Genomic DNA, 16,845 nt, shown 5'->3' with positions numbered 1-16,845 from the left:
TGTAATACAGAGAAGTGACTCCTGGCAGCTGTTTGCGGGCTTGAGCTGATAGAGGGAGCCCCACCAACAAATCATGAGCTAAGTAAGCCACATGGCAAGTTGAAGGTTTTGCTCATGCAAACAGAAAAGATTAAGATAAGCAGTAAAGGAAGATTCATATGAAAAACAAAGTCTAGGGATCCAGTCCAGGGACATTTGCTGAGGCAGGACAGAGCCAGCAACCTGGGCCAGAGCAGACCTGAGACAGCGAACTCCACAGGAGCAGGTACAGGGAGCAACTGCTGAGCAAGTGGGCCAGAGATGGAGACAGCTGCGGACCCAGATGTGAATCTGGACCTTCAAGGGAGTAGACCTAAGCCAGGACCCTGTGGGTCTGGGCGTGAGTCTAGGACCTCTGAGGAACTAGGCCTGAGCTGAGTCAGGTCCTCTATAGATCTGGGCGTGAATCTGGGACCTCCAAGAAAGTAGGCAGGAACCAGAGACCTCTGCATAAGTCTGGACCCTCTGAGGGAGTGGGCATGAGCCAGGACCTCTGTTGGTCCAGGCGTCGGTCTGGGATGTCAAAGGGACAAAAGGAACCAGAAACCTCTGTGGGTACAAGCGTGAGTCTGGGACCTCTGAGGGAGTAGGTGTGAGCCAAGTCCTCTGAGGGTCTGGGTGCAACCAAGCCTGGGAACTCCGAGGAAGTAGACCAGGGCCAGAGACCTTTGCAGGACCAACCCCAAGCCAGGGACTTCTGCAGAAATGGATCTAGACCAGGTACATTCACAGAAACAGGTCTGAGATGACAATCTAGGCTAGAGCAGACCTAAGACAGCAAACTCCGAGGGAGCGGAGCAAAGCCTGAGAGCCCTGAGCGACCTCCAGGAACATGGAGTGACCAATGGGGTAAATAGAACCATGGCACTGACTGTACCACGAGGAACAACTGTCTGAGCCTTGGATTCACTGGCACCTAGAAAATTAATCACCAGACTCTAAGACAGCACCAACCACACCTATTAGAGGAAAAGATGAGTAGAAAAGGTGAGAACACATGCAACACCACAGAGAGCAACACAACACCAGTTAAACTCTAAAGACCCTACAGCAGCAAGTCTTGAATAACCAAATATAGATGAAGCAGAAAAAATGACCTAAAAAATAACTTCAGGAGAATGTTTAAAACTCTTAAAGAGGAAATGATAAATTCCCTCAAAGAATATGTAAGAATGGCCAAGATCAAAAACACTGATGACAACTTATGCTGGAGAGGTTGTGGGGAAAAGGGAACACTTCTGCATTGCTGGTGGGAATGCAAGCTGGTACAGTTCCTTTGGATGTCAGTGTGATGATTTCTCAGAAAATAGGGAAACAATCTTCCTCAAGACCCAGTAATACCACTTTTGGGTATATATCCAAAGGATGCTCAACTGTGCCACAAGGACATGTGCTCAACTATGTTCACAGCAGCTTTGTTTGTCATAGCCAGAACCTGGAAACAACTTAAATGTTCCTCGACTGAAGAATGGGTAAGGAAAATGTGGTACATTTACACAATGGAGTACTACACAGCAGAAAAAATATGACAGCTTGAATTTTGCAGGCAAATGGATAAATCTAGCAAACATCATTTTTGAGTTAGGTAACCCAGACCAGAAAGACAATTATCACATGTACTCATAAGTGGTTTTAAAACATAAAGCAAAGAAAACCAGTCCACAAATCACAATCCCTGAGAACCTAGAGAACAATAAGGATTCTAAGAGACATACATAGATCTAATCTACACGGGGAGTAGAAAAAGACAAGATCTGCTGAGTAAATGTGGAGCATAGGGACTTTGGAAGAGGGTTGAAGGGAAGTTTGGATACTGCATGCTTATTGCATTATCTTTGGATTCCTTGATTGTTGGTAAATGAGTCATAGCTTCTAAGAGACACTGGAGTATGGAAGATGATGGATTAAACCAACCTATATATTCTAAAAATATCTTGACTTAAAAATGGAAGTCAAAAAGTGTGTTGCTTTCGGGAAGAGGTTATGCTTTTGTTTCCAAAGAAAATAAAAGGCTATGGATTTATTCAGGGTTCAAGATGATCAAGTTTGACTGAAGACGACCCTGAAAATCCTGGCTACAGACATAAGACAAAAACCTAAGAAAAACTACAAAACATGTAGCATATATTTTACCTGCTCAAATATAAAGAAAAAAAATCATCTTTGGCTGAATTGTGTACAATTAACTTGTATTAATAGAGATATGTCTGTTACTTTTAAAAGTTTATATGTTTTCAGCGCATGAGGAAAAGACACCAATAAAAATGAATGGTCCAGGCAATCTAGCATTTCAGAACACCTCTGTTGCAATTTCTTCAGAACTCTGCATCCAGAAAAACTCCAAGGCTACTTATTGGTCCAGCTTTATAGCTACATCAGCCAAAACGCTACCACTTTTCTGATTTTCCCAAGGCTCCCCAAAGGTGCCAATGCCCTCAGACAACAGGAAGCAGTCTAGAGAAAACAACACCTACAGTCCCAATAAATGAAATAGGGATGTTTATCATTATTTGGAGGGGTTGGACATCATTGGGATATCATTGGGATAAAAGCTAAACAAAGGAGTTAAATTAAAAATCTTTCTAGAGGTCGGAGCGGCGTCCCGGAGCTCGCCTCCCCGTTCTCGCTATGGTGCCGCTCACTCGCGAGGGCCTGCGGAGGCGCCGCGGGTGCGCCCGCATAGGGGCGCCGGAGAGCGGCCATCGGGCCTTCCCTCCGCCCGCTGGAAGCGCTCTCCTGACCCTGCGCGCCGCGGGAAGATGGCGCTGGAAGCTGGCGACATGGAAGAGGGGCAGCTTTCCGACTCGGACTCCGACTTGACGGTCGTCCCCAGCGACAGGCCGACGCAGATGGCGAAAGTACTAGGTGGGGGCAGTGTTGCCTGTGCACCAGTCACACACTACCGGACTGTTAAAAATGTGGACTCCAGTGAGGAGAGCGTGGATTCAGATGAAGAGTGCTCTCCTTGGAAACGTAAGCGACAGAAGTGTCATAATCCTCCTCCCAAACCAGAGCCTTTTCCGCTTGGCCAGAGCAGTCAGAAAGCAGTCAACGGCGGAAAGAAGGCGAACAACATTTGGGGTGCCGTGCTTCAGGAACAAAACCAAGATGCAGTGGCCATTGAACTTGGCATCTTGGGAATGGAAGGCACCCTTGACAAAAGCAGGCAGTCTGAGACCTATAATTATTTGCTTGCTAAGAAACTTAGACGGGAATCTCAAGAGTATACAAATGAATTAGACAAAGATCTAGATGAATATATGCATGGTGACAAAAAAGCAGGGTCAAAGGAAGAAGAGAATGGGCAAGGCCACCTCAAACGGAAACGGCCTGTCAAAGACAGACTGGGTAACAGACTGGAAATGAACTACAAAGGCCACTATGAGATCACAGAAGATGACTCTCAGGAGAAAGTGGCTGATGAGATTGCTTTCAGGTTACAGGAACCGAAGAAAGACCTGATAGCCCGAGTAGTGAGGATACTGGGGACCAAAAAAGCCACTGAACTCTTGATGGAAACTGCTGAAGTTGAACAGGATGGTGGTCTTTTCAAAATGAATGGTAGTCAAAGAAGAACACCCGGTGGGGTTTTTCTCAATCTCCTGAAGAACAAATTAAGGATATTTTCTACATTGAAAACCAAAAGGAATATGAAAATAAAAAAGCTGCTAGAAAAAGAACACAACTATTGGGGAAAAAAATGAAACAAGCTATTAAAAGTCTGAATTTTCAAGAGGATGATGACACATCACGAGAAACTTTTGCAAGTGACACTAACGAGGCCCTGGCCTCCCTTGATGAAGCCCAGGAAGGACCTGGTGAAACCAAACTAGATGCAGAGGAAGCCATCGAGGTGGACCATCCTCAGGATTTGGACATATTTTAGGCACATTTTGGACATTTTGAAGATAAACCTTTGTACAAACATAGTTTCCATTTCTGCTGAGGTTGCTGTGCTATGCACCGAATCTAGAGAATGGAAAGCTGTTGCTGTTTCTTGTTTGAAGTAAATGTGTGTGTGGGCAGTCGAATGGCATTGACGGCGGTGTTTAAAGGTGGCCATGTCTGTCGGGTGTGCAGCACAGGTCTAATCTCTCGTTCTGCCGCCTGTACTGACTGGTAAGGCCCGGGTCCCTGAGGTCGCTCTGTCCAGCTCACTGTTTCACGCCGTTAAGAAGCTTTTGTTTTCTGATTTATCTTGGTGGCGAACTATGCTTTGGTTTTAACACATTCCATTAAAATATGCCAAAATATAAAAAAAAATCTTTCTAACAGCAAAATGAGGGATATAAAATAGAAATGATTAGATAAAAGGGTAGATTATTGAATGTACTTTAATCAAAAGGCAATTATTAGTCTTAAAATATTTTATATTTTAATTTGGTCTACTGATACAAATTTCAAGTTAATTTTTTTATGCTATATGTATGTTTTTACTCTTGTCTGGGGTATTGGGCTTATGTAACTCATTTAAAAATATAATGCATACTTAATATTACAGATTAATAGCCATTCATAATAATCAAACTTGTAGTAATATTAGGTATGTTTTCAGGGTTAAACAAATATATTTAGATAGATGACCTTCAATCACTTTAAAGACCTATAGAAACTGGCATTTAATATGCTTAACCTAAGGCTTTTCATGATAATGAGACACATCTGCTTATGATAGCACCAATTTACTTCAAAAGAAGATGATGGGTACCCAAGAACCTCCATATGGAGTTTGCTTTCTTTATGGCAAAATCTAGCCATCTGGGCAAAGAAATTGTCCTTGCCTCGATTACTGATAGTACGCTGTCCAAACTGAACCAGCAGGACACAAAAGAAAGTGACTGCCAAAGTTTGCCATGGCAAGGTAGGGCAGTCCTTCAAAATTTTCTGCTTCTCAGCCGGGCGGTGGTGGCACACGCCTTTAATCCCAGCACTTGGGAGGCAGAGGCAGGCGGATCTCTGTGAGTTGGAGACCAGCCTGGTCTACAAGAGCTAGTTCCAAGACAGGCTCCAAAACCAGAGAAACCCTGTCTCGAAAATACCAAAAAAAAAAAAAAAAAAAAAAAAAAAAATTCTGCTTTTCCAAAATGTCTGTCAGATATACTAGATTTGTACACCAAAGATGGAGGACTCAGTGTTACAGAGGAATTTTTGGTGACTGTTCAGGCATCTAGATGTACCTGTTTTTACATAATATTATAACTTTCTTGGGGTCCTTGATGAAGACTAAATAGTTACATGTATAGTTTTCCTTAGTTATAAAAAAATAAATTGGTATAAAACTTTAGATTCACAAAGCTAAGATAGATAAAAGAGTATTTTTCTACATTTGTCAAATACAAATAGAATGAATATTGTAACCATAATTTTTATTTGATAACTGTTTTTGTTTTATATAGTTTTACTATGTTAAAGTTAAAACACTCCCTTTTAATTAGACAAAAAGGGGAAAATGCTGTGGAACACTTTTTTTTTTTTTTTTACATTGTGATTATGTATTTCTCTCACTGGTTATAAACAAGCTTCCTGGCCAATAGCTAGGCAGGAAAAGGTTAGGAGTGACTAGTGGATAAAAAGAGAGTACAGGGAAAAAGGGTGGAGTCACAGAGTTGCCAGGACACATGGAGGAAGCAATATGAACATGCTATGCTAAAAAAAGGTACTGCCTTATGACAGAGCATAGATAAGAAATATTGGTTAAGTTGTAAGAGTTAGTTGGTAAGAAGCCAAAATTATTGGTTGATCATTTATAATAATACTAAGTCTCTATGTGGTTATTTGGGAGCTGGCCTGCAGTCCTCTGCTTATACCAGTTTAGTCTACATAGTCAGTTTCAGGCTGCCAGGGCTACACAGTGAGACCCTAGTCTTTGTTTTCTATTGTTGTGATAAAACACCTTAACAAAAGCAACTTGGGGAGGACAGGGTTTATTTTGCTTACACTTCCTTGTCACAGTCCATAAGTGAGAGAAGTCAGGTCTGGAACTCAATGGAGGAACTGACACAGGCCATGGAAGAGTGCTGCTGACTGGCTTGCATTCCATGGTTTGCCCAGTCTTTTGCCCAACAGCCTGGGGTGGCACTCCTGAGCCCTCCAAAACCAACCATCAATAAGAAAACATACCATAGGCTTACCACATGCCAATGTAGTGTGGGCATTTTCTCAGTTGAAATGTTCTCTCTTCAAAAATGACTCTAGCTTATTTCAAGTTGACATTAAAAACTAGCAGATTCTGTCTCAAAAACAAAACATGAACAAATGGAACTCTAAATCTTAATAATAAGGCTAATGAATGCAAATTAAGTTAGCAACATTTTAACGCCTAGTCTTTATTCTTGTTATTTTAATTAGCTCTAAGCTTTGGTTTTTAAAGGTTTATTTTATTCGTGTGTGTGTGTGTGTGTGTGTGTGTGTGTGTGTGTGTGTGTGTACAGATGGTAGCAGAGACCAGAAGATGATGTAGGAGTCTCTGGGGCTGAAATTACAGGTTGTAAACTTCCCCATTTGTGGTCAGGGAACCAAACTCTTCAACTTCTGCAAGAGCAGTATGTACTTAAACTAGTGAGCCTCCTTTCTAGTCCTTAACCCTATGCTTTAGAATCCCAAAACTTGAAAGATGGTTTAATTCTAGCTGTCAAATCTTCTTCTGTCAGATCTCAACACATTAAAGGCAAAACAAACAAAAATCACAAATTCTGCAAAACAGAGATTCTAATAGTGTATTTAACTGAGGGGCAATTATTTACACATAGCACTGAAAACTAAAGCATAAGAGCATTTTCTTCCATAAATTACTAGTTATAGTTGGCACAAAAGTTAAATCAGTCCTAAGTAAAATATTTCCAATTTTACAGGGCATGGTGGCACGTGCCTTTAGTCCTAGCACTCTGGAGACAGACAGGTGGATCTCTGTGATTTCTGGCCAGGGATACATAGAGAGATACTGTTTCAACAAAAACAAAACAAAACAAAGCAAAACAAAACAAAACAATACAAACTAACCACTGAGCTTGGATTTCCTCAGAGTTAGGATAGTTTCTGAAACATGGTAACTTATGAGAGGATGACTCCAGTCAGATTATGTCAAACTAAACTCATCTGTTCATAATGCTGACAAGAATTACAGAGTAATCTCCTAAACATAAGTATTAACATTAAAATCTTACAGAGATTATCAATAAATTCAAGATGATAAAGTTAAGGTAACGTTCATATATTACAACAGCAGTATTGGTATAATTTCAAAAATCTGAGTCATAGTTCAACTAGTTTTGTGAATTCTAATTTTTTAAAATTATTTTTCAAGTTTTATTCATTATGTATACATGCCTGCATGTTTCCCTGTAGACCAGAAGAGGGCACCAGATCTCCTAAAAGATGGCTGTGAGTCATCATGTTGTTGCCAGGAACTGAACTCAGAACATTTGGAAAAGCAGCCAGTGCTCTTAACCCGTGAGCCATCTCTCCAGACCTGTAAATTCTAATATTTTAAAAATATTCTTTGTTTGTGTGTGTTATGAGGCCCTAGGTGAAAGCCACGTCACACATGTAAAAGTTAGAGGCCAACTTGTAGGATTTGGTTCTCCTTCCACCCACTTCCACGTGGGGCCTGGGGACTGAATTCTGGAATCAGGCTTGGTGGCAAATGTCTTTACCCACTGAGCCATATAGCCAGAAATTACTTACTTCTCCTCTTCCCCTCCATAGCCTGGAGCTAAAGGGGCCACTGGGCTAAATCCCCAACCTGCCAAACTATTTCTTCAAGAGATCTGTTTTGGGAGCTGGACAAATGGCTCAGTGGCTACATTTCCAGAGGTCCTAGATTTGATTACCAGAACCCTCATGGTAACTGATACCCCTATTTAAATCTAGTTCCAGGGGATGTGATGCTCTCTTTTGGCTTCCTTGAAATCTGGACTCATAAATACATACATATAAACACACAGTAAATAAAAATTTATGAAAGATATTTAAGAACCATAGTTTCAATTCAATAGTTTCACTTTATTTTTTAACCCCAACATCTTTCTCCATTAATAATAATCTATTGCAAAAGAAGTCAATGAACATTCAAAACTGAAATAGGACCAGAGACAGCTCTACTGGTTAAGACACTTGCTGCAGAAGCCTGACAATCTGAGTTCAGATCCCAGAATCCACATAAAGGAAGAAGAGAGCTGACTTCCTGTCAGCCTTCCTCTGCTGACCTCCTCCCACCCTTGCACTGTGATATCCCCATCCCCAGAAAATAATACATAAGGGTTTTTTTGTTTGTTTGTTTGTGTTTTGGATTTTCGAGACAGGGTTTCTCCGTAGCTTTTGGTTCCTGTCCTGGAACTAGCTCTTGTAGACCAGGCTGGCCTCAAACTCACAGAGATCCGCCTACCTCTGCCTCCCGAGTGCTGGGATTAAAGGTGTGCATCACCATCGCCCGGCCATAAGGGTTTTATGAAACTAGAAAAGCCAGAATCACTACTTAAAATTAAACGCAAGTATATTTGAACTTAATTCATACCATCTACTTGGCCTTAGATAGGCCAAAGTTTTATCAGATCTGCCCCAATGTAAGAGGAGACAAAGAGAATGCAAACATTTTGTTTGCTTAAATTCCTTTCTTTTTGAGACAAGGTCTCCCTATATAATGCAGGCTGGTTTCCAATTCCATCCTTCTGCTTCAGCCTCTTAGTTGCTGAGATTTTAGGTGTAGAACGAGAGCATACAACACACACACACACACACAGAGATTTGGCTACATGAGACACATACACGAGACACACACACACACGAGACATACACACACAGAGCTTTGGCTACACGAGACACACACACACAGATCATTCGGTCCATCTCGATGCTGGGCAGATGGCACATGCCTGTCATCTCTGCTGGAACGTAGAGCCTTGGCTACACAGTAGTTCAGGACAGTCTGAGTCACACAGGACCACTCTAAAACAGTAACAAAAAGGAAAAGAAGCAAAGGAAAAAAAAAAAGGAAAGACCTCAGACACTTTTACATTTGGCCAAAAACACTGCAACATTAACAACCAGGCAACAACAGTTTATTTTAAAGTCAAGATCGGGAAAGGATTTCAGGTAAAACCCAAGATGTCTGGGCTTTAAAAGCTGAGCCTGAGCATGAGGAGCCCCAAGGCAGCTAGAGGGCAAGAGTCCCAGAGGTGAAATTTACACAGTGAGAAAACGCTGCAGACCTATCTGTGTAAGTTCCAGTCAACACACTGCCCAAGAGAAGAAGAGCACCAGAGACAAGGAACATCTGACAGATTAGAGGAAGCAGAAGCTAGAACCCACACTCACCCCACACACCAGGTGGGAAAAGCTTTCCAATCCTTAAGGATTCAACAGTGTCTTGCTATGGAAAGAACAATACGTCCCACTGATGACATCCCTTCATGTTACTCCAGTCCCATCTCAAAAAGCTTAAAAGTATGACACTGAGAGGGCCAAAAATATTTCTAAATAATTTAACTGAATCCCAGGGAAATAATATAAAGAAATGAGTAAGATGGGGGGTGGGGGAGAGCAAGGCATGGACTCCTGAGCACCTTCTGGTGGTCTGAATGAGAATGGCATCCAGAGGCTTCATATATTTGAATGCTTGGTCCTCTTCTGATAAAACTGTTTGGGAAGAATTGGGAAATGTGGTCTTGTTGAAGGAGGCGTGTCACTGGATTTAAGGTTTCAAAAGCCTATGAGGTTTCATTCCCAGTTAACTCTGCCTCCTGCTCCAGCACCATACCTGACACCCTGCTGCCATGCTCCCTCTATAATGTCATGATATCTAACCCTCTGGAACCATGAGCCAGAAATTAAAAGCTTTTTGTTTTTTAAAATGAATTGCCTTGGTCATGGTGTCTTATCACAGCAACAGAAAAGTAACTAAGGCAGAAGCTGTTACCAGGGCTACTGTTCTAACAGGCCTATGATGCTGGTTTTGTTGTTGCTTATTTGTTGTGCTTTAAAGAATGTCAACTTTGGACTAGAAAAGCAGCCAAACCTTGTAAGCAAGGCTTAATGGGCCATCCTAGTAAAAATTGGGAGACAGTAGTGCTGAGAGCAATATGGGCCATGGAGGCCCAGCATAGGAGGTTTCAGATGAGAACAGTATTATTAACAACTGGGCTAGAGACCATTTTTTGGCAAAAAATATGGCTGCTTTTGCCCTTGTCCTAAGGAGCTGGCTGAGACTAAATTGAAAAGTTTTGGACTAATTTTGTTGGCACCGGAAGCTTCAAGAAAACATAGCAGTGACTATGTTATATGGTTATTAGTAACCTCTCTTATATAGGTCTACAATAAGAAAGAGAAATTAAAGCAAAAAGAAATAGAAATGCACAGTCTGAGGCAAAAAAAAAAAAGAGCATCAGGAAATTTAAACAAGGAGAGACTTGATGGGAAATGGAATAATCGGGGTGGTGCCCTGGGGGCAAGACTCCATCCAGGTAACCCTGCAACCATCAAAGAAAAAGGCCCCAAAAGCAACTACAAAGGAAAGTTTATGTAAATAAATGCTTGGGACAAAGTCAAAGGATTAGGAAAGAGGACTGAGTAATTGTCTAGAATTATACAGGGCCCCAAAGAAGCTTTCACTGATTTTTTTTTAATAAGACTGATTTCAGTTGTAAATAGAATGATATCAGATACAGAAGTTATACAAATATTTAATTGAAAGTTTCACTTCTGAAAATGCAATTCAGAATGCAAAAGGGTGATTACGCCTTTAAAGGCAAGATAAGTACCAATAGATGAATAGATTAGAAATACAGCTGGTATTAGTTCTCACACTAATGATGATACTTGGGTAGGAGAAGTAATTTCTAAAAATTTTAAGAAAAATCAGAAGGTTAGATGTTTTAATTAAGGTAAAACAGGTCATCTTTTTGAAAAGGGATTGTAGTTAAGGAATTGCTAGGAACAATGTTTTTCTCTAAAAATAATCAAATGGAGGGTCCCAGCTTTCTGGAATACACACACACACACACACACACACACACACACAAAACCCCAAAACTAGCATTGAACTAATGAATGCAAATCAACAAGGGACGGGCAGGCAACCCTTTGCCACCAGGAAATGCTGTATGGAGCTCTTTGCAGGCCCCAATATCAAAAGTGAGTCAATCATTCCCTGTCAGCATTGGAGAAACTCCTCCACAGAGCAATTGAAGGACTTAATGTCTATAGAGAGAAAACAAAAACAAAAACAAAAAAACTCTGGATGACAGAACAGCTTCAGTAGATAATTAGTAGAAAACAAATTTTCAGGAGAGACCATAAAACAAGTATTTTGGCAAACTTCTATAAATGGTCAAAGACCAAAGCTAAAAATACAAATAAATGGCATTGTGATTGAAGGTTTACTAGACACAGGTGCAGAAGTAACAATACTTATACCAAAATCTTGACATCCAGATTGGCTTCTTCAGGAGCTTCTAGGGATTGGAACTTTAACTCAGGTAAAACAAGATGCATGATGGGTTGATGTATAGGACCATAAAGACAGATAGGAAAATTAAAGCTATTTGTGGATAATATAGCAATGAATTTATGGGGACATAATTTGCTAGAACAATGAAAAACTCAGATTAACATTTCTCCAATCTCAGAAACAAACTACAACCTAACCTATGCTTCTGAGAAAAATATTAAAAGGTATTATCAAGAACAGACTATTCAGGTTGTATATTAGCAGGACACAAACAGCTACTGATGTACCAATAACTTTCAAATGTACCAATAACTCTATCTCTAAAATGGTTAACTGACAAACCTGTCTGGGTACAGCAAAGGCCTATGACACCTGAAAAATTACAGGCATTAGAACAGCTGGTACAGGAGTAACTAAATGCTCAGCATATTGAAGAATTGACTAGTCCTTGGAATTCACCTAAAGACTGTTAACAGAACTAAGAGTTATTGATAAGGTGATTCAGCCAATGGGTTTTTATAGCCTGGAATTCCCTTGCTTTCTTTATTACTTAAAGGATGGTCTATATAGTGATTGATTTAAAAGACTGCTTTTTAAATTACATCTTTACAAAAACAAGATAGAGAAAAATTTGCCTTCACAGTGTCTACTTATAATAATTCCCAGCCTGTAAAAGGGATCAGTGGAAAGTTCTTCCACAAGGGATGTTAAAGAGTTCCACCTTATATCAATATTCTAAACAACAGTCATTGGAAATAATTCATAAACAGTTCCCCCAATCTATAATTTACCATTCTATGAATGATATCTTACTAGCTGATTCAGACTCATATACCTTAGAAAAAATGTTTGAAAAGATAAAGATAACTTTTCCTTGTTATGAATTATAAACTGCTCTTGAAAAAAAATACAAAGGAGATTCTATTAGTTACCTAGGATGTAACAGGATAAAAGATAGGTTTACCAAAAATTCCACCACAAAAGCACAAATCAGGATATTAATAACAAACTCTTAATGATTTTCAAAATTGCTAAGAGATATTAACTGAATATAGCTCATAATTGGACTGACAATTCAAGAACTAAGTAATTTATTTCAAATCTTACAAGGTGATAAGGACTGGCTTTGGCAGTAGAAAAACTTACAGATGCACACATGGATTGCTTGAATCCAGAGCTTGACTGTATCCTGGTCATACTACTTTCTCCACATTCTCCTACAGGACTTCTTATGCAGAGGAAAGATAATATCTTAGAATGGATATTTACCACACAAACAGAGTAAAAATTAAAGGCCTATAGTTTAAAAACCTAAAGGTTTCTGAATTTATTTTGTGAAAGTAAAATTGAGACTTTGTCAATTGTCAGGAATAGATCCAACAGAAACCTTTTGCTAATGTCAAAACTGCCTTATTAAGGGCCAAAAAATAAACACCGGCAAAGAGCTTGCAGCAATTTATTGGGAAAGATTAGCAACAAATATCCAAAAACCAAGAAACTTCAATTTATAAAAAGAACTAATTAGATCCTTCTTCACATGGTAAAAGGAACATCAATTTCTAGAGCCCCTACATTCTATATTAATGCAAAAAAATCAGGAAAGGCAGGTTATATAAGTCAAGAAATTTAAGTAAAGTGGCTGGCTCAAACCCCTTATGATTCTGTTTAAAAGTCAGACTTATATGCTATTCTCATGGTATAATTAGAATTTCCTGAATCTCTTAATATAGTTACTGACTCACAATATGCAGAAAGAGTTGTTTTACATACTGAATCTACTGCTAACCTTATTCCAGATGATTCAGAATTAACTTTGTCATTTGTTCAGTTACAAGAAATAATAAAAATCAGAAACCATCCTTTGTATATAACACATAACAAATTCTATAGGGGCCCACCAGGCCCTCTACAACAAGGTAATGATGAAATTCATCAGCTATTGGTAGGAAATGTATTAGAAGTGTAGTGCGCCAAGGCGCTCTGCGCACCATGGCTCTGTCAGCTGTCATGTTCCGATGTAGCGCGCCACGGCGCTCTGCGCGCCAGGCGCTTTGCGCACCTCGGCGCCGTCAGCTGTCATGTTCACAGGGTCTGGCACTAAGCCCGTTGCCGCCATTTGCTAGTGTCCCTAGTAGTAAACAACTTCTGCGCACGCTCGCTACCGGCCCAAGAGTGGTTTGAATCCACCTATCAATTGCTCACACGTCTTGCTCACGCAATTGCATCAGTGTGGGCCGAGCCAATCAAGCAATGACACATCATAGGCGGACCAGGCACTGTATATATTCCCCGCGTGGTCGGGCTCGGGGTCTTTTCGCCTCCATCTTATCTTCAGTCTTCTGCGCTCCAATAAAGTACGTTCCAAGAAGAATCCTGTTGTGGTCGTCTTCTCTGCTGGCAGAGTTGCGCGCCGCAAGTGGTGCCGAAAACCCGGGAACCTTGACATCTAGGCACCAGGCAAAAGACCCTCGCATCAGTGAGAGGATTCAGAACTTGGACGTGCGGAGCGGCGGCCGGTAAGTCCTCCGAAAGTTAATTTCCTGACATGCTGGTGGGGGTAGCTGATCCATTGATCTGTGCTCTGGCTTTTTTCTTGCGTTCATCGCTGTTCCTTCTTACGTGGTTATAAGCTGGGACGGGAGTGTGTCCACTGGGACCTGTCAAAGCGAAAGTAAGTCCGGCGTAGATAGGTCGGCATTTCCTCCCCGTGTATAAGTTGTGCGTAGGTAAGCACACAGCATGGGGAATGCTGCCTCCAGTTCGGCGAGTGTGAGCTCATTTTTGCGTCCGCTCCAGCGACTACTGAGAACCCGAGACCTGAAAGTCTCGGACAGAACTTTGAGGAAGTTCTTGGAGGATGTATATCAAGTAGCTCCTTGGTTCGCTGGTTCAGGGGACATTAACCTTCCCTGCTGGGAGAAATTGGGTAGAGATCTTGAGGCAGCCAAAGAACGGGGCATACTCCGACGGGGGACACTTCCCCTATGGAAATTAGTAAGGGCTTGTCTGAAGGAAGGTAAATGTGTTGAGGCATTGAAGGAAGGCCGCAGAGCACTCTCTGCCTACCAGGACAGCATGTCAGAGTCAGAATCAAAAGGAAAGGGAGGACCTAAAAGGAAAGAAACCAAGGAGAGCGACAATAGCTCTCGGAACGGAGAAAAGGAATTCCAGAATAGCGCAACCCCAGAAAAGAAAAGTATATATCCACCTTTGGATGAGTTTGCTAATTTTTCTATTGACCAATCTTCGGATGAGGAGGATTGGTTGGATGAGAAGGAGGAACAAGTCTTAGAGGAAGCAGCGGCACAGTGCGAGAGGGAGTGGTATAGTCCGGAATATACTAAGCCTCCGCCCTACGATGTTTGCCGTAGACCAACGGCGCCTTCAGCGGCGTCTGCTTCCTTTATCAAGCATAGTACCTGGAACAAATTGGCCAGCGCTTACCCTGTTTTTCAGGACCCCAATATCGCTCACCTGCTGATAAACATGCAAGCATGAGCACCATAGAATCCACCCTAGTAAAGTGGAAAGATGTGTTAAAAAATAAATGGAGTGGACCGGATCTGGTGATTGCCAGATCCAGGGGAGCTGTTTGTATTTTCCCACAGGATCAGGAGGACCCAATCTGGGTGCCAGTAAGACTGACCAGAGAATTGAAGATCGCTGCGAAGGATGAAGACAACCCAGTGGATGCTGATCATCCTGCTGTGGATGACTCAAACAGATGCGAAGAAGATGACACTCTGGGCGGTGACAAAGGAACGAGTCTGAACGAATTGGACGATACCTGGTGGGGAATTGGTCGCAAGAGACGGAACTGCTACTTCAAAAGCAGCTGTTCCAAATCACCATTTTGAATAGCACCTACGTGCAGCCTCTCACTCTTGGACAGTTTTCTGACTGGCTTTACTCTGCCTTTTCTTATTTCAAAGAGTGGGTGGGTGTGGGAATTTTCAGTGCCCTGTGCTGCCTTGGTGTGGTCATATGCTTATGGCTCCTTTGTCGATTTAGGACACGCCTGCGCAGGGACAAAGCAATTATGGTACAGGCTCTTGCTGCCCTTGAACAAGGAGTCTCCCCCCAGGTCTGGCTAAGTAGCCTTAAAGATGGCCTCTGAGCAAGATGCAGCCTCAGCACCTCCAGTCTTAGGACATTGCACGGAGACAGGTGCATTTTTGCTGATGGCCTCTGAGCAAGATGCAGCCTCAGCACCTCCAGCCTTAGGGCATTGCACGGAGATAGGTGCATCTTTGCTCCCCTCTTCTCTGTCTCTTTCACCCGGTCTAACAGTCCTTGCACCTCATTGACCTTGTTGTCATTGCACTCGAGAGGATGTTGGACTAGGGTACTCTTGCACCCTTGATCGTGAGGAAAGTCATAAAATTCCCCGCTAGATAGGGTGTTCTGTTTTAAAACAAAAAAGGGGGAGATGTAGTGCGCCAAGGCGCTCTGCGCACCATGGCTCTGTCAGCTGTCATGTTCCGATATAGCGCGCCACGGCGCTCTGCGCGCCACGGCGCTCTGCGCGCCAGGCGCTTTGCGCACCTCGGCGCCGTCAGCTGTCATGTTCACAGGGTCTGGCACTAAGCCCGTTGCCGCCATTTGCTAGTGTCCCTAGTAGTAAACAACTTCTGCGCACGCTCGCTACCGGCCCAAGAGTGGTTTGAATCCACCTATCAATTGCTCACACGTCTTGCTCACGCAATTGCATCAGTGTGGGCCGAGCCAATCAAGCAATGACACATCATAGGCGGACCAGGCACTGTATATATTCCCTGCGTGGTCGGGCTCGGGGTCTTTTCGCCTCCATCTTATCTTCAGTCTTCTGCGCTCCAATAAAGTACATTCCAAGAAGAATCCTGTTGTGGTCGTCTTCTCTGCTGGCAGAGTTGTGCGCCGCATAGAAGCCTCAGAATTTCATAAGAAACACCATGTTTTTTAAAAAATATTTATTATGTATACAATATTCTGTCTGTGTGTATGTCTGCAGGCCAGAAGAGGGCACCAGATCTCATTACAGATGGTTGTGAGCCACCATGTGGTTGCCGGGAATTGAACTCAGGACCTTTGGAAGAGCAGGCAATGCTCTTAACCACTGAGCCATCTCTCCAGCCCCAAGAAACACCATGTTAATAGCAAAGATTTAAAGAAATATTTTTCTATCACTTGTCAACAAGCCAAGGAAACTATAAAGAAATATCCTACTTGTTCCATGTATAACCAAATTCTTTTACCTGTAGGAAGTAACCCAAAAGGTACTCAAAGAGATTAAATTTGGCAAATGGATGTTTCATTTTGTGGTGAAAATTAAAATATGTGCATCATACCACAGATACATTTTCAGGATTTCAATGGGAAACTGC

General features: G+C 41.9%; 2 protein-coding genes across 2 annotated transcripts in view; one reads left to right on the top strand and one right to left on the bottom strand.

Annotated features, from left to right (window-relative positions):
- Positions 1-16,845, bottom strand: part of Scai (suppressor of cancer cell invasion) — a 155,128-nt gene that overhangs the window by 108,956 nt on the left and 29,327 nt on the right. The window lies entirely within an intron of this gene.
- LOC130864402 (phosphorylated adapter RNA export protein-like) lies at positions 2,777-4,279 on the top strand. The gene is given in 2 exon segments (XM_057754697.1): positions 2,777-3,639; positions 3,642-4,279. Coding segments are annotated over 2 exon segments (1,125 nt in total). The 5' UTR covers positions 2,777-2,798; the 3' UTR covers positions 3,926-4,279.

Source organism: Chionomys nivalis, chromosome 22 (genome assembly GCF_950005125.1).
Source record: "Chionomys nivalis chromosome 22, mChiNiv1.1, whole genome shotgun sequence".
NCBI lineage: Eukaryota > Metazoa > Chordata > Mammalia > Rodentia > Cricetidae > Chionomys > Chionomys nivalis.
The sequence above is the reverse complement of the archived record's forward strand: the minus strand, read 5'-3'. Positions and strand labels throughout refer to the sequence as shown.